A 24,915-nucleotide genomic window follows, 5' to 3' on the forward strand; every position below is an offset into this window, starting at 1 on the left:
ATGCACCAATTGTCCTGTGCAGATACAGATTAGACCTTTAAGAAGTATGATTTCAGGTTTCTGTGGAATTATGCCAGTTTCTGCTGATTAATGTTTTGGCCCATTGTGATAAAGCCAAACATGATTTATGACTCAAGTGGAATGTGCATGCATTGAGGTCCATGCTCATTCCCTTGGAGACACAGGGAATTGTTCCTATGCTGCCTTATTTTCTCCTGCTCTCAACACCATATTTGTTACTAACATCACTTCATGCTTTGAAGTGCATGAATCTCCATCATCTTGCAGTAGCTTGAGATCTGGCCCCTGGATTTCAGGCTTGTGTGATAGATTCAGGGAAAACAGACCTGAGCTGAGTCACTTCATTGCCATCTGCAGAGTTTTCCTAGCATACCTTCCACTTCCAGATGTACCTGTGCAAAGCTCCAGACATTTTTCTGGAGCTCTGGATGCATGCAGCAGGCTCTGGAGCTCCCAGACTTCTCAGTGGCTCAGATTTATTGCTTGTTTCCTCTGCATGTTCTCAACAAACATGTTTCTCTTTCTGCTTTTTCAGGATGCCGTGTCCACTTAAACTCTTTTTAGTCTGTGCCCTGTGTTCATTATTCAGAAGTAAATGGGAAAGCCCCTTCAGCTCTTGCTTATTGTGAGTGCTGTACTATTGTATCCCAACTGCCTGCTCTACTTAGCTACTGCATTATTTCTGTGAAAGCAAAAGCTGTGCATGGAACAGATGCTTGGAATGGTATTGGGATCCAATTACTGCACATTTCCAACCTTACATCTATTATCTAAACTTGGAGCAGGCATATTTTTATTCCTTAGTGACACTATATAAAGAGACAATTGGCATTGTGTTCACTGGCTGACTATTTGGCAGAGAAGGGGTGGAAGAAGCAGCAGCAGCAGCAGCATGGTAGGTTTTATTCTCTCCTATATCTGTTTATCTCTGTATTTCTTTCTGACCCTAACAATTCAAACACAGCACTAATGATCATGCTGGACCCCATGAAATGTCATACTTAGTATCACATCCAGAATGAAGATGGAGTGAGCTGTGAGTTTCCAAGGACTTTTCTGCCTTTGCTTAACAAATGAGTAAGGTAGGGAATGTAGCTGTACGTGCTGAAGGGAAGAGCTCATGCATATATTTCCAAGACCAATACACTGGGGCAGTAGAGGCTGGGGCTGCTGGTGTTAATTAGTGCTAAGGTCTGCTGTGGTGTGATGGGGAGTGAAGGAAAGGGATATCTCTCTAATTGTAACTGTGTTGCTCTTGAGACTGCAGGGGGAAGTAGGAAATGCTGCGGAAATTTCTGTGTCTTCTCTTTTCCCTGCTTGCTGTTGCCTTTTAGCTCTGGGACTCCCAACAGCCACCTCTGCACAAAGGTGCACGCGATGTGATTCCAAGGAGCAGAGAACAACTCCTGCCTAAGGAGCAGTGAGCAAATCAGGCTCTACCTTTGTCTGCTGCTAATTCAGAGGAATGACTACAACAGTATTAAAAAATAAAGTTGGTGATTCTCTCTTTCCTTATTCTCCTTTTTGCAGGTCCTTTGCAGGCTGTCTCACAGTAATGCTGCCCAGTATCTCCCTGAGGCCACAAAATATTTGATTCTGAGAACACTGGAGGGGGAGTTGTATATGAAAAGCTGTCTCAAAGCTTATTTCAAACTTGATCCTATTTAAGCAGGTGATGAATGTGATCCAAGTGCTGTTCTGAGCAGGATAAAATCACATTCAAAATAATTTCTAAAATACACACACAAAACTAGGTTCTAGTTTCAGTCCAGTGTCAGTGGTTTCACACTGAGCACACAAGCCACTAATCATGTTCTTCACCACTCTTTCAGAAGTGCCTGTGCTGATTATGCCTCCTCAGTTGTGGATTTACAGGTTTCCCTTTAATCAGCTTCACTCAAGTCTGACAGTCCTTTTGTGGGCTGGGGGGCAAGTGCTTGGTCTTTGGTTTTCCTTTTCACCTCTTATAAAATTTTATTCAACCTTTTTTCCTTCTTCCTATGCAGTTCACTGGCACACCACACTGCTTGATGTTTGAAGATATCTCAGGACATTCTGTGGTGAACTTGGTGAAGTTAGGAGATGGGAAAATACAGTGAGAGAGTGTTCTGTCTCCTCACTCCCAGTTCAACCGACAGTTCTCTGTGGTGGTTCTGTTCATTGTGCCTTTTGTTTTGGGAAAATATCTTCTGAGGTACCTTACCATACAGGGACACATGAAACGGATTTAAAATGGAAAGAAAAAAAATAGCCTTAATGAAAGAAAGCTGAAGAATATCTTTACATAAGGAAGTGATCATTTTTTATTAATCAGAGTGAAATGCATATGTAATTATGCTAGATGAACTCTGTGGGGAGGTTTTTTCTCTCTTTATGATGTCTTAAGGGATTTATAAATATTACAGAGGTTTTATAGCATCATAATATTTCAGATGTGCAGTAAAGCTACTTTCAAAGGATTAGTGCAGACAAAGCAGCATAGTAAAAAATAATTACAAGTCAGCCAGTGCTACTAGGCTCTGACATACAGGGCTGATGAGAGTGAGAGAGGCAGGGTTCAGGGAGATAATTTTTCTAACAAGAACAGACCACACAAGTGCTGTGGAATGGAGTTCTGAGAACTGTCTGCAGCTCTCCGTTAATTCCAGGGAATTTCAGTGATGTGAAGTCTGTGATGTCTCCCCACATGCTCTGTGCTGATGGAGAGGAGGAGGAAGAAAGGAGAGGAGGAAGAAAGAGGAGGAGGAGGAGAGTCTTTGGCATTCCCAAGATTCCTGTTTATTCAGTTCAAGTGACCAAAAGTAGATTGCATTCTGATCAAGTGCGCTTTGCAGCCTGCTTAACTCTCTGGAATGCACCACCTGGACTGAAACAAGTAGTAACCTCAGTGGAGCTGATTTTGGGAGCTGAAAACGGGGCCAGGAGTTGAACTGTTGGTGTGTGCAGCTCTACGTGGATGTGTGTGCAGAGCTGTGTCCCTGTGCAGGCAGAGGGGGAATGTTCAGCTGGGAAAGAGGAGGTCCTAAAAATGCCAGAGAAGAGATTCTGTTGGATGGGGAAAGCAGCTGGTGAATCTGGGGTCTCAGAGGTCGAGGAGTCTGTGGTTGGAGAGGTTATCTGCTGTTCTAAGATAAATCTGGGGAGATGATACATTCTTTCTGTGTATCTGTGGAAGAAGAAAGGGGAGACTGTGCTTGGGAAGGGATTGTATGTGGGGCAGAGGAGAATGTTTAAGGGAGTGTGAAGCCAGGAGGATGCAGTGCAATAGATTTTTGTATCTAGCAGGGATCAAAGGTGTGTGTCTGTGTGGGTGAGTGGGAGGGTGGGCTTGCTTCTGAAATGGAGTGAGGATGAGAAGGGAGGGATCTGTTTGTGAGTGCAGAGTAGGTAATAAAAAGATCTTCTGTTTCTCAGTTCTGATAACATAGGTTTTTATTTGAATGATCTGAGGCTGTTGCCTGTTTGAAATGCAAATTGTGCCCTCAGAGCAGTTTGTGTTGCTTACTCCTCTAGACTGTTCCCTCAAAGGCATGCACTTGGGTTGGCCTTATGCTGCTCACCTGCCATGAAAAGGGCCTAAACCATGCTCAAGAAGGGTGACTTATCCATGCCTGGAATCTTGGGTGCAGATGCAGTGTAAATTATCTCAACAAAACAAACCTGTGAGACAATAATCCTGTCCAGTGCTGGAAAAAACCTTGGATGGGCCTGAGATGTAACTTTTGAATCAGAAGCTGGATTCAATGATAGCAAAAATTCAAAGACAGGAAATTTCAGCACTGAGGTCCCAGAGTGGATGAAAAACAAGGAGAGAATGTGATGGATGAAAAAGCAGTAGTAACTCAGAGCTAACAGCATACTGTGGATCACAGTAGGGGACAGAATCTGAGCAAGATGATGGATGATTCTGTCTTTTCTGTAGTCACGGACGTAGTTGCAGAGGAAGGAAGTATAAAATGTGGAACAGTGCAATTTAAAACTGGTAATATCTTATGTCTGCTTTGCCTTGGGGCTGAATCAACAGATAAGGGTGCAAGACAACAGAATCAGGCTCTTAATAGTATACACCACTGGTTTTTTCTGAAGGAATCCTAGGAGACCTGCTTACCCACTGATGTCTTCTTTGGTAAAAATAAATTAAAAAGATAAATTAATTTTCAGAGTGGGGAAGTGCTTCTGCTTGTGTTCTAGCTTTGGCTGTAAGGAAAACCAAACTACCTCATCTTTAGTTATTTAGAGTATTTTCTGAGGGATTCAAAGCACGATGGACCAAAAAGGGAACCTCAAACTGAACCAAAAATAGAGCTTCTGGAAGTGTTGCCCATTTTGCCTGACTGCCTGTGCAGACATTCTTGCTTTGCATAAATGCTAAGTAGAAGTTGGTTTATTTCAGACTTACCGAGGGGTCAAGTGTGCACCTGAGCAGCCAGTGCAGAGCAGTGTCAGTTATGGAGCTGTAACCTTTGTGTTGCAGCAACTTGTCTGTTTGAACATAACTTTCTTGCCTGACTGAGAAATTTCTTGAAGTGTCTGAGGTGATAAAGTTCTGCAATAATCCTGTGTCACTTCCTTTGTATCTCTGGAGTCATGAAGCTACTGCAGCATCAGCCTTCTCTGAATTTATCAGGGTAGACAACACCTCACGTTCTGAAGTGGGAACCAAGTATTGTCAGCCTCCTCCTTTGCATATAGAGACATAAACTGATTTTTCTGCCTCCTCTTCTTTCAGGGTACCATGAAATTGGAGCTTTCTTCATTCTGATTTACTTGAATATGCACCTTTCTCTGCAATATATAAAAAATAAATCCTTATTCTTATATGCAGAGAGCAAAGGCAGTACACACACACTCATTGCTTCTGTCTGTCTGTGTCACTGGCCTTGTTTTCTCTGGCACTGCCACACAGGAGAGAAACTGAGTCAAAGTTAATGCCTGGTACAACAGTGCTTTCTTGGGACTGGATTTTGGTATGACTCCTTTTTTTTTTTTTTTTCCATTTAAAACTTCTAAACCAAATCAAAAACTAAACAAACAATGAAAAAAAATCCCTTCAAAATCCAGGCTAATGGAAAGACTGCTAACACTTGTAAGACAAGTGAGTGATATGTGACAAGCCTGTGGTTTCTCTTCTAAAGTGAAGTGTTGTTTTCTTCACAATGGGATGATTAATACACTCAGGCAGGAATATTAATAGGTTTGTTCAGTTGTTGCAACATTCTTCCCACTGCTGTGCTATTGAGACCTCGGAATCCGAGCCCAGGGGACTCTCAGCTCTTCAGTTTCTCATCTGGCACGTTTTAGATGTCAGTCTCAAAGCACATGTTGCAAAGATAGCTGCTCTATCTTTGCAAAGTGCAGCTCAGCACACTTTACATTTTACAAATGGGGAAATCAAGACAGAAGTGATGTGTCAGTTACCCACTTGCTCCTCTCTAGGTCACCTACTAAATCCTCGACAGTTTAGAAACCATGTTTGCCCAGTTTGGTGTTGTTCTTTTTACTGTGCCAGACTTCCAGAGAGATTCTCCAGAGTCAGAATCCTGATTCTATGAATTAAAAATTCTGGAGTGTTTGGAGCTGTCAGAGAGCAGCACAGACCTATTTCTTTTCTCCTAGAGCTGCCTTTTAACTTGATTTACTCACCAGAAAGACAGCACCAACGTGCTGTGTTCTGTTCTTGCTCCACCTACTTACCCCTCAGCCTTCCCCTTGCTGTGTATGCAAAAAACTCCTCAAGATACTGATAATCCATGATGTTGTACCATTTGATGCCAAAACACTTAGCTTGAAGCTGGTGATGGAAAGCCATTCCCACTCAGCAGCTGCTCATTGACCCCTCTGAAATGAGTGGAGGGATCAGAAATACAATCCACACCCAGAGATTCAGCAGGAAAAGTAAAGATAGATTGAGCCACACTGATCTCCTTTATCATCCCTGGAGATGATTAGTGAAGTTGTGGCTGTCTCCTCCCTGGAAGTGCTCAAAGTCTGGTTGGATGGGGCTTGGAGCAACCTGGTCTAGTGGGAGGTGTTCCTGCCCATGGTAGGGGGGTTGGAACTAGATGAGCTTTAAGGACTCTTCCAGCCCAAACCAGTCTGTGAGTCCATGAATAACCAGAGATTAACACTGAACAGGTATCATGATGAGATCAATTTCTCCTAGGACAGTGACTGTTCCTTAGATAACTGGTCTTCAGCCTTTTTTCCCTTGAATAAGACTTCACTAATGTAAAGAAACTTATTTGTATTCGTGTTGCTGATCTATTCCTAACAGGTACTGAGCGACAGATTTTGGGTTTATCTGATCCTTTCTTATAGCCACAATCCTTGCTGAAAGCCTTATAGCACAGAGAAGCCATTAAACTGAGGAAAATGAAGGCATTGCCAGTGTTTGGCATTTAAAGTTGATAAAACCTGGACCTGCAGCCCACTGTTGTTCATTGTGAGGCCAGCTTAAAAAAGATGCAGATTTTTTGCTAGTGTGGGGAGAATTTATCACCCTGAATTTGGATGCTGCACTTGGTCACAGCAGAGCACTGCATGAGAAGAGCAAAGCATCTTTTACCTTCATCAGGATGAGCACACAAGCAGAGAAGCATCAGCTCTGCTACCCCATCCCAAAACACTGAGTCCAGCCTTGTGCCCTGTGTTCTGTTCCCCCAGACAGCTTGCCATGCATGCTGCTGGATAACATTTGCTTGCTTTTTACCTTGGGGAGCAAATACATGTAAATAGGGAGGATTGTTCTTAATATTTCCATTCAATCTGGAAGTGTTGAAAAACCTCCACTGGGCACCTCACGTTACATGGAAGATTGCCCATTACTGTTCAAAATAACACTTATTTCATGTGTAGGAGGAGGAGGGAATCTGTTTATTCCAAAATCAATATTTCTGTATTCATTAAATATTCCACTAACTCACTTTTTTTTTTCCATGCCTGTAGTGGCATTCTATCCTTACTTTTATCCTCACTACAAATACTATTTTCTTTTAATTTCCATTCCCATTTCCAGGCTTTAGTATTTTGCATTAGCTGATTGGAGCTTGACAGGTCTTGAGTGTGGGTATGTGGGTGAATATTTACTGCAGCCCTAATTTTCAGCCTGGGATCTAAAACAGGGCAGCTGAGTGTGGAAATCTGCCTGGCAAATTAAATTGATTAGACAATGTATACTTCAAACAGAGCCAAGTGGGAATATTTCCTTGAGCTGCTCTGCTCCCCAGGATATTTGAAATCAGTATTGAATTTGAACTTTTCACAGGTATTTTTATGTTGATGAAAGAAGACAGTAGAAGTTGCCCTCTGTTTCATGCAGAATAGCCCAAACTAAGCAAGACTAATTTTCCATGACATGAGAACCAGGTGGGACTATGATGGTGAAGTTTAAAAGTAAGAAAGATAAAGGAAAAGAAATGATCTATCTGAAGGGAACTCAAAAGGCAATGTAGCTCATTATCCTGCCCCAAGTGAGGATAATGCTGTGGTTAAAACATTCCTGTAATCCACAGGAATCACAGGTTTGATTCTTTACTGCAGAACAACAACTGTATTGTCTTAGGCAGGCTGGTTGGGCCCTTGTTCAAAGATACATAATGAATTCTAGTTCTGACTGATATTTCAAGAGCATTAGATTCTTAGATACGATTGTAGCTTTCTCTGTCTCAGTTTTCAGATTACAAAATAGTGATAAAAGCAGGCTCACCCTATTATTTAAGATGACTATCTCAAATATTAAAATTTTATGGGCTAGGAAGGCAATGTATTGCAGTTTCTTAGGTTGATACATGAACTCAGACTGTCCTCCATGTGTAGAACTTCTTCCTACATAGGAGTAATCTGTTTGGTCTGTGCTGGTCCAGACAGAGCAGGATTCTAAATATTTCTCTGTGAATAGGAGATAACTTATCTTTTTAGTTCCTGAGCTGAGTCTTCATGCACAGATTCATTTTGAGGCTGGCTGCCTGTCCCTGGTTGCCTGTCCTTGCATGGGAACTGAGAAGAAGGAGCTACCATAGCCCCTTACCTGAATTGCTTGTATTTCTGGGGGCAGCATGTTGGGAATTTAAACATATATCTCCAAATGAGGCTATAAAATACACCACAGAGCTCTGAGAAGCCAGTGGAGGCGGGGGAGCAGTGCTCTGCATCAGATGTTCTGGTGTAGGTGGCTCTACCCAGGGAGAGTTGGGGCTCCCAGGGGAAACGAGCAGCTGACCAGTTGTGATACCATTTGTCTCCCACTTTGGATCCCTCACCTGTTTTTAGGCAGCACAGTGACAAGCTGTTCCTGGTTATCTGAGCTGCTTGTTTCAGGCTACAGGAAGGGAATGGCAAAAAGCCTCAGTGAGATTTTCATCTGTTACTAAAGCCACACTTTTTATCCCATTTATATACTTGTCTGTATATATTTCACCTTCTGTTAAAGGTGGAATTAGTTTTCATGGGTGCTTAGAAGAAAAAGAAATATATATTTGGTCTTATTTGTGTTACAGGCTCCAAAAAAGGCAAAGAAGAAGATAGAAGGTGGTTCCAATGTATTCTCTATGTTTGAACAAACCCAGATCCAGGAGTTCAAAGAGGTTGGTCACTATTCTGCTGTTCTCTGTAGCCTCCTGTCATTGCTAATGAATAACATAGGTTTTGTTTGTAATCCTTATTCAATTCTCCATCTGCTTTAATAAAACACACAGTTGTTTTCTGAATCATCTCTGTGGTTTTGGCTAGTGTATCATCTTCCTTGTGTGTTTGTTTGTTCTTTTCTTCATTCTTTCTTTAATTCTTTCTTTCCTTCTTTTTCTCCCTACCTCACCCTCTTATTTCAGACTCCAGACTCGTTTGAAAAGCCCCCAAGCTCTTGTCCCAAAATAAAAGACAATTATAATTTCATCCACTTTAGCTCTGAATCAGGAAACACTTGAACACACATTTAAAGTTAAATTTAAGTGGTGTTTTAAGTAAAAAGTCTTACATGGTCAAGTATTATCCTGAATAAAGATGCTTTATTGAACCAGGGCTTTAATTAGCAGACTGCTCCACAATAGCAATAGAAAATTCTCTTCTGTGCCCTTTTAATACTGCCCACAAACTAGAAACAAAACTACCAACAAGCTCTCAGCCTCCTTTCTCTGTAAATGTCAATAAAACCAAACAACATGTTGAGATTAACCAAGTCAGCATCTTTCAGCTCCCAAAGAATTTGGTATTACCTTGCACTGTAGATTCTTTGCCCAGGTACCTGTGAGGGCACAAATCTGGTGTGCTGGCATAAAAGCTGAAGCATATTTAAAAATGGTTTGAGGAGTTTGTGCTCTTCTTCTGAGTGGACATTCTAGAATACCTGTGAGGCCATCACATTTTGCACTGGTTTGTCCTTTTAAATTATTCATTTTTTCCCCATTTTTTGGGGAACTCTCATTTCCAAAGCAATTTCCAATATGATAAATTGCTACTGTTTCATTTTGTGCATGTGGCTTTCAACTTTACTTTTCATGAGGATTCCCAGCAGTAAAGCTCAGTAATGAATGAGTCTAAAAACCCATGCAAAGGATTGTGAATGTGGCCCAGTTAAATGAATTGAAACCACTAACCTTTTCCACCCAGCTAATGGGAACATGTTTAATGCTTTTTTCCTAACTCTTCTACATATCTGAAGGACCTCCAGTTTTATTTTTCCAAGGACTACTGTTTGAAGATGTACCAACAAAAAGAACTGGCCAGAGTGCTGTATTTGATAGACTCTAAATAAGATAATACTAGGAACATTGCTGGGAGGATGGTGGCAAAATAATGACAAAAGCATGAGACAGTGGAGTGGGCCAGTGAAAACTAAGACCATGTTGTGTTTAAAGGCTGCATACTTAGGACAAGCATTTCTGAAAATTTGGTTTGATCAGAACATTTTTATCTAGAGATTTCAAGCAGAAAATATTTCAGTGTTGCTCTTATGCTCTTTTAAGTTCACACATTATAATATATACCTAACACTCATCCCGCCTCTGTGAGCTTGCTGGGCTCTGCTTTGCTCTTCACATTTTCTTCTGTTTTGCTTCCAAATTGTGGGGGTCACCATTTCAAGCAAGCCTCTCCAAAAAGAGAAAAAGCAACTCAAAAGAGCTGGGCTTAATTTTTATTAGGTGATGGCTTGGCAGGTGAATGAAGGGTTCTGAACATTCATGCTGCAAGTAATCATATGGGCAAACTGGAATGTGAGCAGAGGGGCTCTGTAAGAAACTGGAGGTAGAACTACATGAAGATATGTTGATAGAATATGTTGATATAATATCATCATGGAAAGAAGTGCACCCTTTAGAGCAGGAGACTTTACAGCTCTGCAGGACACTGTAGCAGCAATGGAGTAGCTGTATTCTCAGGAGAGCATTGTCTTTCATGATAATACTGAAGCAAGAACAATTCCTGGTCATTGTAAAGAGACACTCTGATACTGATGTGCATGTCAGACAGATAACCAGCTTCAGAGACACGCCTGCTTCTGCTGATATTCCCCACAGTATGACCAGGGGAATTTCAGATTGTTAAAATCTTTCAAAATCAATGAAACATTAAAAGTGTGATGGCAGGGAAGAAGCAGACATGTAAATAGGTAAATAGATAGGCATTTAGCTGGTTTGCTAAAGTACATAAATTCTGTGTCAGCTGAAAGAAAAATCCCCTGTCTTTTTTTTGAATAAAAATTTTGCCTGACAAGAAATATTTAAGGTCAACACATCAAGGTCAGTCACAAGGTCAGCACAGAGTACAGCTGGAAGGATGCAATTTATTAGAAAGGAAAAAAACTTGGAATAAATAATACTTGGAGTAAATAATACTTTGAACCCTACACTTCTCAGTACTTTTGAAAATTCAGATATCTCTGTATGAAGGACATTTTGAGAGCTAGAAGAAATTGACTTTAGCTTCACCTACAGTAATTAAATTCACAGAATATGAGAGCTGCTCAAAACAATGAGGTATGGGAAAGGTAAAACTATACAGAGTAACCACTGAGTAAATCCTCCTTAACTAAAGCCTCCCTAATTCAAACCTTTATGGGTTAAGGCCTGACTGGCTGGAGCTGCCAGCATTGGCTTCAGCCCAGCTACACGCTGCACTGAGCATTAATTTAGTAAGAAGAAGTTTGGGTGGGTTTAATTAAGCCCCTTGCCAAGATACAGTAATGTGCTGAAAGTGAGGGAAGTGCAATAATGTGGCATGATGTGGATGAATCAAAGGAAGTTAAATTTTCTTCTTTACAGCATGAATATAACCCCCCCTGGACTGGTGTGTGTGCTTGCAGCACTGTTCACTACAACATGGCAATAAATTTTCCTTTTTTCTTCCAACAGGCTTTTACCATCATGGATCAGAACAGGGATGGCTTTATTGACAAAGCAGACTTGAGAGACACATTTGCTGCACTAGGTAAGCTGGTAGCAATAATTAAATTCTTAAAAGAAAGACAGCTTAAATTTCAAGCATATAAGAAAAGTTTTTATTAGAATTACAGTGGGGAAAGTAATGCAATGCACAGGAGGCAAAAGGAAACCTTTTCAATTTGATCCTTCTCCTTTATGGTAGCTCCTATCTTTCTCCATAGCTCCAGCTGGAGCAGCCACTTCCAGCAGGGAAGTGAAGGCCTCCCTGGGACTCACTGGCGGGTGCAGCAGAGCTGGCAGCTCTCCAAAGGCACTGAGCCCTCCCCTGCAACTATTTCATAAAGAGCCCACCCAAGCAGGGGTCCATGCCAGGCATTTCTGATTTGCCTCTGAATCCAGGCTTCACAGGCTGCACCTTTTTCATCTGGGAGCCATGCAATATCTACCAATTAACATTGTTATGGCCGAGCTGCCCCTCTGCCCACACAACTTGAAGAGGGGCTTCCTGTGAGGCTCTGTGCCCTGGTGCTTTTATGCAGGGTGGAATGTGCATGTCATGAGATTAGGTATTGTCCATTGAACTCACATCACAGTCCTGGTAATATCAAGCAGATTGAAGAGAATCTTCCCAAGGAAAGGGAAAAATCAAAATGTTCATGGTCCCAAACCTGGAGTTTGTATTCTAGTTGCAACATTTGAGGCTTGAACAGTGATGTAGGCATTTGGGCTTCTGCCATCTGGATCTTATTAAAAAGAGTTTGATAAGAATCTTTAGTGCTCCCTGGGGTGGAATCAGATGCCAGAAGAGTCAGTGCAAAGAGCAGAAGCTCCTGAACTCTTTATTGTGACAATGAGGTTTGCAAACTTTGGCCTGTAGCTACTGTTACCATGAAATATTTATTTCTTAAGGCCAAGTTCTGGTATCTTTCCTGTTCAGTGAAGCCCTTCAATGCCTATAAAGTACAGACACAGTAAATTACCACTCAATTTGTTGCCAGGGTTTAGATTCTCATCAATAGGACTGCACAGTGATGGAGAAAGGGTAGGACTGCACAGGAATGGGGAAGGGATACAACTGCCCAAGTCATCCATCTGCCCTCTGCTCAGAAAGACATCTCAATAAACAGGAGAGCAAAGACTGAGACCTTGGATTCACTTCACTCAATTTGAACCCTGCTATATTAGTATCACTGAGGCCTGTACTTCACCTAAGGTGAAAAAAAATAAATAATAAAAAAAAATTATTTGGAAGTGCCCCTTGTTTCATCCACTGCTGGCCAGGTCTGTGTTATTTATCCTTCTTACTCTTTCAGTCCTTTGATCTTAGAGCCAGCTCTGCCAATTTGTTTTACACCAGGGTATTCTGGAGTTGTGTTCTACCATGTTATTAGCAAAGTTGCACAGAGCCCTGAGCTCCCTGGTGGGAGGAGATGAATGGGAATCATTTTTGGAAACACAATTTGTGATTTATTATGAAAAATGATCTCTGCTGCAGGTCGTCTGAATGTCAAGAATGAAGAGCTTGAAGACATGGTGAAGGAGGCGCCAGGTCCTATTAACTTCACTGTCTTCCTTACTATGTTTGGGGAAAAGCTGAAAGGTAAGTACCTCTGGGGGGTTGGAGAGGTATCTGTCAGAGATCCTCAGCACTGAAATATCTTCAGCACCTTGCAAATTAGAATAATGTATCCACAGAACTATGCTTCAAGGCAAGGAGTGATCTCCATTTTTGCAGACAGAGCTGGAGTATGAAAAGACTGAGGGACAGTCCAGAGGACAGTTGAAAGGTGTGATTTCAGCTGACATAAGCTAAGATGAAAGTGGGAAGTTGAAGTCCAGAAAGTAATGAAATCCCAGCAGCCTGGAGAACAGTGCAGATGAGTTACTCGCCATCAGTGTGTTCCTGTTGCTACCACTCCCAGGGTTAGCTGTTTTCTAGGTAGATTTTCAGCATTTCTACAAAATCTTTCTGCACTCCTTTGGCTCACTCTGCAAACATCACACCTGCATCATTCCTGCAGAGCTGGGTATGAAGGAGCAAAATGGCCTTCCTTCATTTTCTGTATTAGTTGTAACCCTGTGTCCCAGCCTTGCTTTCCCCTGAGGTCAATTGTGATTTTGCCACTGGGTGAAGATTTCACTGAATAACTTTTAGTGGAGTACAGAAATAGAAAGAATTTAATCACAGTGGATTTATGATCAGAAGGGAGATAGATTTTGCCCCTGGCCACAGAATATGTAGGGATCACTGTAGGGAGTTCAGAAAATGTGATAGTGAATTTCTTGTGGGCCTTACTAATTTAGTATCTCATACTGTTCATGGCTAGAAACTGCAAGAGAGGGAGTGTGAGGCTAAGAGCTTCCACCCTTCTGTCATTTTTCTGTATGCATTAGAGATAGGTGGAAGCCTTGACCTTCAAGGCAAGGTTGGCCTTAGCCAAGCACATTCCAGAAGTTTTTAAAAATAACCAGTGCACAGAAAAATAGAAAAACCTGATCCCATTTCTTAAAAAAAATTATTAAATAATTAAATAATAATTATTAAACCTGGACTCTGGCTTTATGTTGCTGAGCACAATATCAGTAAAGTGCTTTCTATGCTTGGAATAGAAACTAGAGAGGTCTGAAAGAAAGAATTACTGTAGCTGCTCCTTGAAGAAATACACCATTGCTAAGGATCACAGCATGTCTGGAATGTATAAGAGGTGTTGCAAAGACTCCAGACTGACACCAAGGTGGGGATTTTATTACCCAGACATCAATCTGTCTTGATCACAGTGATACTTCCACCTTTACATTCCAGGTGTCAGCTTGCAGAGTAGGTAGTGCTCTTCTCCTGAATCTTCCCTCTGGGATATGTGACTATTTCTCATGGGGTGCCCTGCTACCCAATCCTGTCTATTTGTGATGCTTATATCACAAAGAGCATGGAAATGAGCTCTTCTTCTTTCTCCTCTTCCCTCTTGTCTCTTAAAATCGTTGAAGCTGGCAGAGTCCAGCCCTGCCAATTGTGTGGCCTAAAACCAGAGCCAGCACAGGAAGGTGAATGGTAAAGCAGAACCCTCTTGTCTGCAGGTTTCCTGTTGGCTACTAGCAGAGCAGGAGATTTTTTTTTTTTAATTTCCATTTGGTGAAGGGAAAATCACAGCTGTGCTTGTCATGCCCTTCTGGTTGGGTTTGTCATGCAAAGGAAGCAGAGCCAAAAGACTGCACATTCCCAATCAAAACTAATTGGGATGAAGAGCCTTTGTAGTGCAATTAGAAAGGGAGAAAGGGCTAGAGGAAGTGGATATGGCAATTTTGCAACACTCTTTATTAGCTAAGTACCACTCAGAGAATTTGGTGAAAGGTGCTTTCTAAGTAAAATTTGTTGTGCTATAATTGATTTCTGTCATAAAGGGGAAGCTGGGATTTTCAGGACGAGCTTTAGCTTTGTATCTTGAGATTATGATGCCAGATGAACAGCTAACAAAACTCAGTTTATGTTAATGCCAACCACATGGAGCTGTTTCTACAGGGAGTCAGAATAATACAATTTGTACAGAAAACAGAGATGCCGCACATCAAAGCAACCACTTTATTTACCAGCTAATCAATAAAGAATGCCTGCTGCAGTGCTTCTCTTCAAAGCCAAAGTCCAAGGATATGACAGAGTAGAAAATGTAAAACACAGTAAGAAAAAAAAATCCCTCACACAGTGGTGACTACTTAAAATGCAGACCTTTCCTCAGAGCTGGAAGATGTTTCTCTTCATGGGACACTCAAAACACTCATTAAATAGCAATGCTCTTTGTATTGATCATATATTCATTGCTTTTTCAATACATTGCCTGCAGCTTGGCAAAAAAATAGACATGGCCAGGGTGTGACAAGAAGGAGACCACATAGCCTTAGGTTTATTCGCTGTTAGATCCATTAAGGTACCACTAATCCTTGTGATCCCTTTTAAACAAAGGAAACTTAGAAGGCATCAGGAGTGTGTGTAGTCATTAGAGCAGGGAATTTTGACTGGGTTCTATCCTGGTTCTATATCTGCCCAACTTTGAAACTGCAATTCTTCTTATTACATTTTTTAAATCATACTTGCCACATTGCAGCACCTTAAATAGCTTAATTTGCCCGTGGCTCACTCTACCTGTAGTTATAAATAATGATTTGTAGTATATATACTTCTGTAACATTTTCAAATATGGGGAGCAGTCAGAACAGAGTATGTAGCATATCCTTTGCTGTGGGTTAAAACTGTGAATGAGTACACTCAGAATCTGCAGTATTACAGAATAGTCAGAAACCCCAGCCAAGATTAAGGCACTGTGAAAGCTAGTTCCTGACCCAGTTTTTTTTTTCCAGTCTAAATAGATAGGACAGATAAAGGATGGAAGAAAAGGAAGACTCTTACTATCATTTTACAGCTGGGAATGCAGGAGCAGGGAAATTAAAGTCATACCAAAAGTCTGTGGCCCAGATAAGAGTAGAAGCAAAATCTTAGAGCCATAGTCTTGTGCTTTGAGCTATCCTGTTTCCTTAACAATGAAGAGATATGTAAGTGGAAGATCACCACAGAACACAAGTGCAAATCACCATTTTTATATTGATTATCCTATTCCCATTCATTCCATTGACATTCTGATTTTACGATGAGCTCTAATTCCTTTAGTGAGGGAATAACCTCTTCTCTATATAATGAAGAACAAGTAACAACAAAAAGTGTTTTTACAAGGAATGTATAGTAGAAGATCAAAGGAAGCCAGAGAGGGAACCAGTTTGTTATATTTTCATTTCTGAAAGCCACTAATCCTCTGGGTACTGATATTGGAGACCAGTTCCTGGAAGTTTTCTCTCCTGCAGTCATGGAATAGATATGAGTTATTATTTTCAAGCTTCTGAGCACTGAACTATTCACCTCTATTGTTTATCTGACGTGACAAATGCTGCCGACTTAAGGAACCTTTTTTTCCAAACTTCTAACTGCAGAATTCTCCATTTTGCACTGTTTTCAAGTGAATGCAATTACTTAGCAAGTATTCAGCAGCTACAGAAATACATCCAGGCCTCTAAATTATATTTCATTAATTTTAGGCACGGACCCAGAAGAAACCATTCTGAATGCTTTTAAGATTTTCGACCCAGAAGGAAAAGGCCACATAAAAGCAGACTAGTAAGTTGATTTCAAATCTTTTAAAAAGAATAACAATTGCACAAGCCTAAAGAACTGCTTAAAAGCTTTATTTTTCACAGTATTTTAAGAAACAGGGGAACTGTCAGGCAGAGAAACATTGAGCTTTGTAAAGCAGAGTTAAAAGACTGGACTGTTGAATGCATTTGTATACAAAAAAGACGTTATTGTCTTCAGACATGGCAAGAGGCAACGGAAATATAATCACATGTAGGCCATTAGATAGCCTTTTTTGAAGGTCTGGATATAAATCAACACATTACTCCCTGTAAATTAACTCCATATGTAAAATTAAAATGAATGTCTGGTGCCTAACTCACAGAGTGTTTGACTAAAATGGGAAAGCTGTCCCCTTCTAAAAAAAGTGATCAATTAAATGAAGTCTGGGACATTTTCCTTGTTACGTGTTTACTGTTTGAGCCTTCTGCTTCCAGACAATAATTTGCTGTAAAATTCCATGATATGTGTTGGGAGCCAAACCAAACAATACTGTTAATAATGTGGCAATTATTGTCAATATGGTTATTTTTAAATAAGGAGGCAGAAACTGATCTGTATTCATAACCTGTTACACCAACAAAGCAAAGTAAAAGGACTTTAAGTGCTATATTGCACAAATGTAAATCCTCACTGCACTGCCCAAATAGTATAAAAAGGCCTTTGGGTACATGAGATACAAGACATCAAATCAGGGCAGTGGATGAGGAGGTCTGACCTCTGGCTCCAGTGAAATGCTTTATGTGCCAAATTAATGCATATGCTTAAATTCTTTGGTGAATTGGTTTTGAATTCTTTACCATAGCAACTACTTTAGGTAGATGTTATAAAGCATAATATGCATAAGATGTTTATTAGGAAGCCATGAGTTACAAAACTGTATTTGCATCAAGGAGTTCTGCTGATTGTGTGACACAATAAATGGAAACTAAAGCTGTTACTACAACCTCTGAGGTGAATTTTTCCATGACATTATCTGTGATAATGTCTGTTTATTGATCTCAGGAAGGTCAGTTAAAAATGCAAAATTCACCTACATTTCCTTCTGTTACCAATATGCTTTGCTATGACTGTGGCACTTAATTCCCAGTGGATATCAGAGCTGTGCTATGGTAAGCAATATGCAAAATAAAAGCAAAGGTCTTTTCACTAAAGAACTTCCAAATTTAAACACAATGGATGTACCAAACAATCATTAGGAAGGTTATCTACCCTCCTGTTGTTTTGGGGTTAACATTATCCAAACAGCTTTGGAAGAAGAGTCAGAGAAATACATCACAAGTGACTCAAAAAATCAGAATAAAGTGTATTATTTTGTAAAATGTGTATTACATATGTAAAAACCTCTTGCCAAATAGGACAGATCCTATTTGACAGACTCAATGGTAGTGAAATCACAGCCATGAAACTCAACCTTCTGATAATATACAGCCATGAAATGCTGTATTTCCCACCACTGTCTGTAACAATATACTGCATACAAAATCTGCAACTTGCCACCCTGTGTCCAGTTCTACATTCCTTGGATGCTGGAAGGAAGTTGGATTTGGGGGCAAATTAGGAATGCAGTATCACACTCCAAAAAGATGAGAGAGAAATCCTTTTATTTTTCCTTGGTGGAAAAGGTCAACTTTGTCCCCACTCCCACTGCACTGCTAACATAGACAATTGTTTTAGCTCATCACCACAACAGAGCATAATGTTTACTTATTAGACCCGAGGGTAATGTTGATCATTACAGAACAAACCATTAAATCAATTCCATGAATGTCTTTGAGGTTTAATTTCTATTCATATCCTTCCAAAATTTAGACATTTGAAGGTTTTGAAATATTTTTTAATGTTGGCTCATACAGCCATTTCAATATGACAGTTAATGTTAATAAATAATATGTCTCCATATTAAAAAATCCTGGAATGTCTCTCTCCAAAACCATCCATCCTGACCTTTTAATCACAACTTCTTTTTATGTTCATGGAGTTAAAATCCTCCTGGGGATTTTTATGTCTCTCCCTCTGTGTGTTTTCACCTCTAGTCTGGAAGTGACTCACTTAGTCCATCTGATGGTAGCTGGGATGGAGTCTTCTAACCTTTCCAGAAGCTCCAGGAGTTTATAAGTTACTTCCAAATTCAGTGACAGACTTTGTTTGCATCGTTATACCACACATAAAATCCTTCCTATACCATGATGTCAAAAAGAGAAAATGCTTTAGGTAAGATTCTCAGCTGGTGTAAACTGGCACAGTGCTTGGAAAGGTTAGGATGATTCAGTCCTAAATGCCACTTATTTGACAAAGTGAGTTAGGCCAACATCAACTGTGTCTCATGCTGATGCCAACAAAACTTTGTGAGTTTGAACCAGATGGAAATGGACCCAGGAACTTTACATGAATTCTGCACCTTTGGAGGTTGGTTTGGCTGAGTTAGTGATGTTTCTCTTCAGAGTTTTAGAGCACTGTTCATTTCAGCTCACCTGTTTTTCTCCAAGACAGCTCTGTGGAGGGGGCAAACCCAATGGAAAACCAAATGTCCCGGAGATTCCATAGGCAATATTAAAAAGGTTTTGAAAATATAAGAATGCAACAAAATACTTCTAACTGTAGAAGGAACTGGTGTCAGCCAGGACAAGAGAGAACATTTCAGCTCTCATGTCAATGCCAATGGATGTGTTTTTTTGCTTGGGGGACACTGATTTTTATTTTCTTTTGAGAAGCAAATTGTCTTTAAAAAAGAAAACTAGATACACAAAGAGTGCATAATCTCTAGCTTTGGAAACTGTGAGTGTTAGTTTCTCTATAACATAAATAATGGAAAAAGTGCATAGATCCTTAACTCAGTCCTTCTTCCTTACGAGTGTGCCAGAGCCTACTGGGCTGTGCATCAGGAGATTATAATTAGATCTTTGATCTTTTCCCTTAAATAGTTTAAGCATGTGAATAGAAGACACATAGTGCCCAGATCGTTTTAATTCAGTCCTGTTTTTGATGAAGTTTATTTGTGACTTCTGGCAAAATTGCTGGAAATACATCCTTGTATTCACCAAGCTCCTTCCTGCCTCACATGTCCTATTTACATTTGCTAATGCTGTTTGCCTCAGTGCACATATAGCAAATAATCAATTTATGCTGATGAGAATGATCTCTGCTCTTCCACCCACTGATCATTTGAGAATTCCACTTTAAAAAAATGCAGTCACATAACAAATGGCCTGATAACAAAACAGAAACACCATGCGAGAGAAGGAGGTGAGGAAAGACTTTGGTAGCTAAAAAGAACAGTACAGTAATGCAGGAAAAGTATGCAGAAATAGCTTAAGCTCTGTTTGTAACTTCAGTATATTTCCCAAAACTTGCATGGGTATTTTCAGTCTTTTCCTTGTGGGTAAGATTCTTGTTCCTTACCTAGAAACAACTTCTTCCACTTCTCCCTTTCTGTCCTTCCAAATGAACACTTCACATCACCAGGGAAGAGATTCAGAAGTGTACATGGCTCATCTGCAAAGTGGAACATACCTTTGTTGTAGCCTTTTACTGAAAGAAATATACATGTAAGAGATATGAGGAGGCGCAGTGGTGGCTTTGCCATCAAAGCTACACTTAGAGCTGTGTCACTTTTTCACTCAAGATGCATGGTGCATGGGAGCAGAAAGGAAAGCTTTACTCTGCTGCCTGAACATCTGCATCCACAGCAGGTGAAGGCTGCTCATATGCTGGCATGATTGCTGTTATAAAGAGTTTCAAATATTCACTTTAAGAAGCAGAAAGGGCTGTTTTCCAGAAGAGCTATTGCTCTCCCCACAACAAATTCTTTAAAAAGCAGCCTTTTTTCCTACAAACTAATATAGGTTTCTGTACTTGTTTCAGCCTTTGTTTTTGTAAATAGACTGCAAGAGCTTACAGGCTGGTTTTCTGATCTAGAAAGAATCCTGTTAATGTTATAAATAACTTTGGTAGTAACAAAAGGAGACAACTCTGTCTTTCCAGTGTGAATGCAATCACTTTGAGATTAATATAGGAATTCTTCAAGAGGAAGAAGAAATTATTTGTGCAGGTGAAGGGGATGTTTATGTGATCAGTTTTCATACTGGTGGATGTTCAGGCACACTGTGTATGTACTGCCCTCAGCACATGAGTAACTGGGTGAAATATAAAAGCCTCTTATCTAAAAGGGTTAGACTAGAAACACTAATCATTCTTCCTGGCTTTTCTATTCACCTATAAACTTAGGTAAAAAAAAATCAGATGCCCAATTGACTTCTCACAATAAGTTTGACAACAAAGGGTAAATCAGCTGAGAGTCTGTCCCAAAAATATTCTCTTTGATGTAATTGCATCATAGGATGCAGATTGTCTGTGGGATAAGCTCCTTGTTACAGTGCTGTAACTCCAGACCAAGACATTGCACTGTGAAATACAACAGGTCTCACACAGTTCCACAGTCTCCTCTGGGAATGGCTGCATGCAAATAAAGGGATTCTCAGATGATGATTTGGAATAACTGTCTGAGTTCTCTTTCAAGTCCTCTTTTTCATTTCGTGCTCTGTTCCTTTCATCCTCAGATTTTACAGAAAATATTCTCTCTTTCAGTTTTGTTAAGTGTTCCAAACTTTAAACATCAAGTGAGAAAACCTCCTGGTTTAGGTTAAGATAAGCATACAAAATTGCTCTATTTCAATTAGAGTAATAACCTTAAACAATTTTAAACCTCTATAAAATGTCACAAAAGCAAAATAAGTTGGCAGAGCGAGGAATTGACACTGATGGGTGCCCACAGAAAATCTCTTACAATGTCGTGGAAGGATTAACAGCTTTAATTTATGCAGTCACACAGATTTTCTTTCGTGCAACTTCAGGAGGGATCTCACCATCTGAATTGTCATGTGCCATTATCACTCTTTAATCAGGTTATTTCATTTTATTTGAACAGCATCAAAGAAATGCTCATGACACAGGCAGACCGGTTCAGTCAAGAAGAGGTAAGGCCCTTCCTCTCTTCTGTCTCCAGCTACTGTTCAGTGATGAGTATTTGCCCCTCTTTAAATTCATGAGTTCAGCTAAAATCCAAACTGAGAGAAGGCTGATGCCAGCTCTAGCAATTAGGAACAATTCATGGCATCTCTTCTGAGTAGCACCATGGCTAAATCAAAGTCAAACAGATTCTTTGGACTTCCATCCAAGTGCAAGCATGGCCTATCTCTGGCTGTTCTTCCCTATGGTGAGCTGGGCAATGAATTTGCTGGAGTTCAAGTGGGCGTGGGTGAGGACTGTGATCTGGTTTCCATTTCTTTGAGACCTATTTTCTTTGAAATCTGAAATTAGTTCTGAAAGGAGGTACTGACTTTGTGGTTTGTGTGAGACTGAACATGGATTCTGCTGGCTGGGAGGAATGCAGAGGGACTTTATGTTCAGAAGAGCAGATTTTGTGGAGTTGGTTCATGGCAAGAACAGACAGGAGTGCAGACTGTAGTACAGGACTTGGCCAGGGCTTACCTGGATTTCAGGGAGAGCTCTTTTTGACAGAAAGCTTGCTGGGGCTCTAGCAGGACTATGAACTAGTTCTGTCCTAATCCCTATTTAAGTTTTACTGAATCTAAGGGAAATTTTTCCATAGTGGTTAATGGATCAAAGCAGAAGGAAGCTGAACTGGGTTGAAGATGAAAAGCAATACATGTTAATATCCCAGAGTCCTACATTTGTAACTCTTTTCTCCTGTTTGGCAGATCAACCAGATGTTTGCTGCTTTCCCTCCAGATGTCTCTGGTAATCTTGACTATAAGAACCTCTGTTATGTTATCACGCATGGTGAGGAGAAAGACTAAGAGGAAAGAGGTGAACTTCTGTGGTGATGCACCAAGTTATTTCATAATGCTTTTGTGTGCAATACAAAGGGCTAAACATTCAGTATGTGAAGCCATGTGGTCATCAGAAGAGAACCAATAAAACAATTGAAATTAGATTAAAGTTATTTAATGCTCCTGTTTTTATAAAAGATGAAAATACCAATTTTGTGAGTTTTTTCCCATCCCTTTTTTTTTTTTCTGTCAGTGGTTTGAAATGGAATTTTCCTGATGAACTGGTGCTTTCATGATTTATTGACAATCCTAATGTTCACCAGATGGTCCACTGGGCACTGCAGTGTTGCTTAACCTCTTCTCTTTTATACATAAGCTCCATGTGCTAATTGAGAAATCCTCTAACTTATTGCACCAGGAAGAGCACTTGGTAAATAGAATTGTGTTCCATTTCACAACCCCTAGCAATGAAAGTGTAAATAAAACAATGTTATGCTCTTGTATGCTCTTTCCATCTCTGAGATGTCACCAGTCTCATAAGCCATTTGACTCATTTACTTTGCTGCAAATGAAAAGAAATAGTGGAATAGTGGCTGTTTTTCTCATATTAAAATTAACCTAGGTGCACTTAGAACCAGTAATAACATATTTTCCCCCTTCAGAGGTACCTTTATCATGTGTAGGAGGTTGCCCATGAAATAAAAGTCATTCCTGGTCTTTCACCTGTTGGTCAGCAGCCTTGTTTTCCACGGGAGGCTCACAGTGGAAGGATGTGTTGCCAGTGTTCATCAGAGTTCCAGGGACAAAGACAAGAACTGAGGAACTGTAGCCCAGGGTTGCAATCCAGTATCAGCACAGTTTCCCAAATGGGCTACAGTTTCTTGTGTTTGGACTTCTAGGAACTGGACATACTCTGCCTATGTGGAATATTACATGAACACTTCCTGCGTGGGAGTCAGAAGGACGTTGCAGCCAAAGTAAAACAAGCTGTTGCTGTTTTAACAACTAATGGAAATGGTTTCCTTTTGCATCAGTGTTGTTGGCACCACAGTCCCACAGACACTAAGAGCAAATAACAAGCCACTTATTTTGTGTTTCCATCTTTGTAGAATGAGTATTTAGGGGCAAGATGGCAAAATCTGCCCTCATCAGGAGGGGCAGATATTACATGAAAAAGTTGTAGCATCTACATGACTCAGGAATGTACCATTCATTCCCACCTGCATTTTCTGTTGTTCAAGCAAAACTCTGTGCTCAGTGCACTTCAGTAATTCAGAACAACTGGAATGAGAAGGCTCCTAGCAGACACAAACTTGATAGAATAAATCTCACCTCTTGCTCCATGTTTTTCTAGTATAAGTAGGTGATTCCCAGTTGTCTCTACCAGTGATTATTGCTCTTAAAAATATTGGTGGACACAACTAAAATCAAAATTTGGCCCTGGTTTGAATGAAGGTGTGGAGAGGGCTTTACCACTTCTTGCTGTATGTTCCTGTAACATTTGAAACAATTGCATGGTCACCCAGACCCATCCCTGCCAACAAGGTGTGCAGGCTGACTGGGCTTTGGGGCAGGAGGAAAGCTTCAAGCAATGCAAGAGTCTGCACAACCTCTTTTTCACCAGAAGCTGAGCTCTCCTGTACAAGCATAATTCTTACCCATTTCACACAATGGCTCTTTTCCCCCTAGAAAGTGTTTTTCTTCCTAGGTGTAGGACCACTGCTTATGGTATGAGGTTGTGGAAAGACAGTGGGAGGTCATGGTGGAAGAGGATTTTCAGTGGCACAGTAGAAAAGATGATTTATGAGCTTCTGCTTTAGGCTTTTATGCAGACCCAGACAAGTGACAGCACTTCTCTGCAGAGAAAGCAGCTGCTTGTGGGAGAGGGCTGCAAAATGGATGTTTCATTTACAGACTTCATTTTGAAATTGCATGAGTGGTTGTTCCGAAAAATGCTCTTGGATGGCACAAACATATGCACAAAGTCTGATACTACCTGGTATGAGCTCCACAAAACCATGTACCCAACCAAATGAATACTGACTGTTTAATAATATGAGCTGAAGTCACTCAGACATCAAATGTCAGATGGTGCTTATGGCTTTTGCACTGTTTAAAGATTTCAGAATAAGACTGAAGACAAGATAAAATGGTACCCAGACTTACTTTTAGCCTTCAGTCTAGAGAGGTTTATTTTAACTCATGCAAGCTGATAGGAAAAACTTTAAGGAGGTCAGGTAGATGCTACAACTTTTTCATGTAATTTCTGCCCCTCCTGATGAGGTCAGGTTTTCCCATCAAAACATGCACACTGTTTGATGGGTCCTTTTCATCTGTTCCTGCCTGGTTACATGGCTTTTCCAAGGGTAGCTCTGTGGCATCTTAGGTTGATGGAAGTCTGATTCTCCCAGTCCCCTGGCTGCACCTCTTCCCTTTCTCAGGTCAGCAGTAGAATCCATACACACACACATCAGATGCTGACTGAGAAGAAGCCTCCTTGCTTTTCAGTCACATCAGCTCCCTAAATTTTTTAGCCTGTTTGCAGCTGTCAGGG

The 24,915-nt window shown here is 40.5% G+C and overlaps 1 protein-coding gene across 1 annotated transcript; it reads left to right on the top strand.

The window, feature by feature from the left end:
- Positions 1–726: 726 nt before the first annotated feature.
- MYL10 (myosin light chain 10) lies at positions 727–22,816 on the top strand. The gene is made up of 7 exons (XM_008495051.2): positions 727–916; positions 8,517–8,603; positions 11,367–11,442; positions 12,892–12,996; positions 16,476–16,554; positions 21,497–21,545; positions 22,290–22,816. The coding sequence occupies exons 1-7, from the start codon at positions 914–916 to the stop codon at positions 22,386–22,388; spliced, it is 498 nt and encodes a 165-aa protein (XP_008493273.1). The 5' UTR covers positions 727–913; the 3' UTR covers positions 22,389–22,816.
- The last annotated feature ends 2,099 nt before the right edge of the window (positions 22,817–24,915 follow it).

The sequence above is a fragment of the Calypte anna genome, chromosome 19, assembly GCF_003957555.1.
Source record: "Calypte anna isolate BGI_N300 chromosome 19, bCalAnn1_v1.p, whole genome shotgun sequence".
NCBI lineage: Eukaryota > Metazoa > Chordata > Aves > Apodiformes > Trochilidae > Calypte > Calypte anna.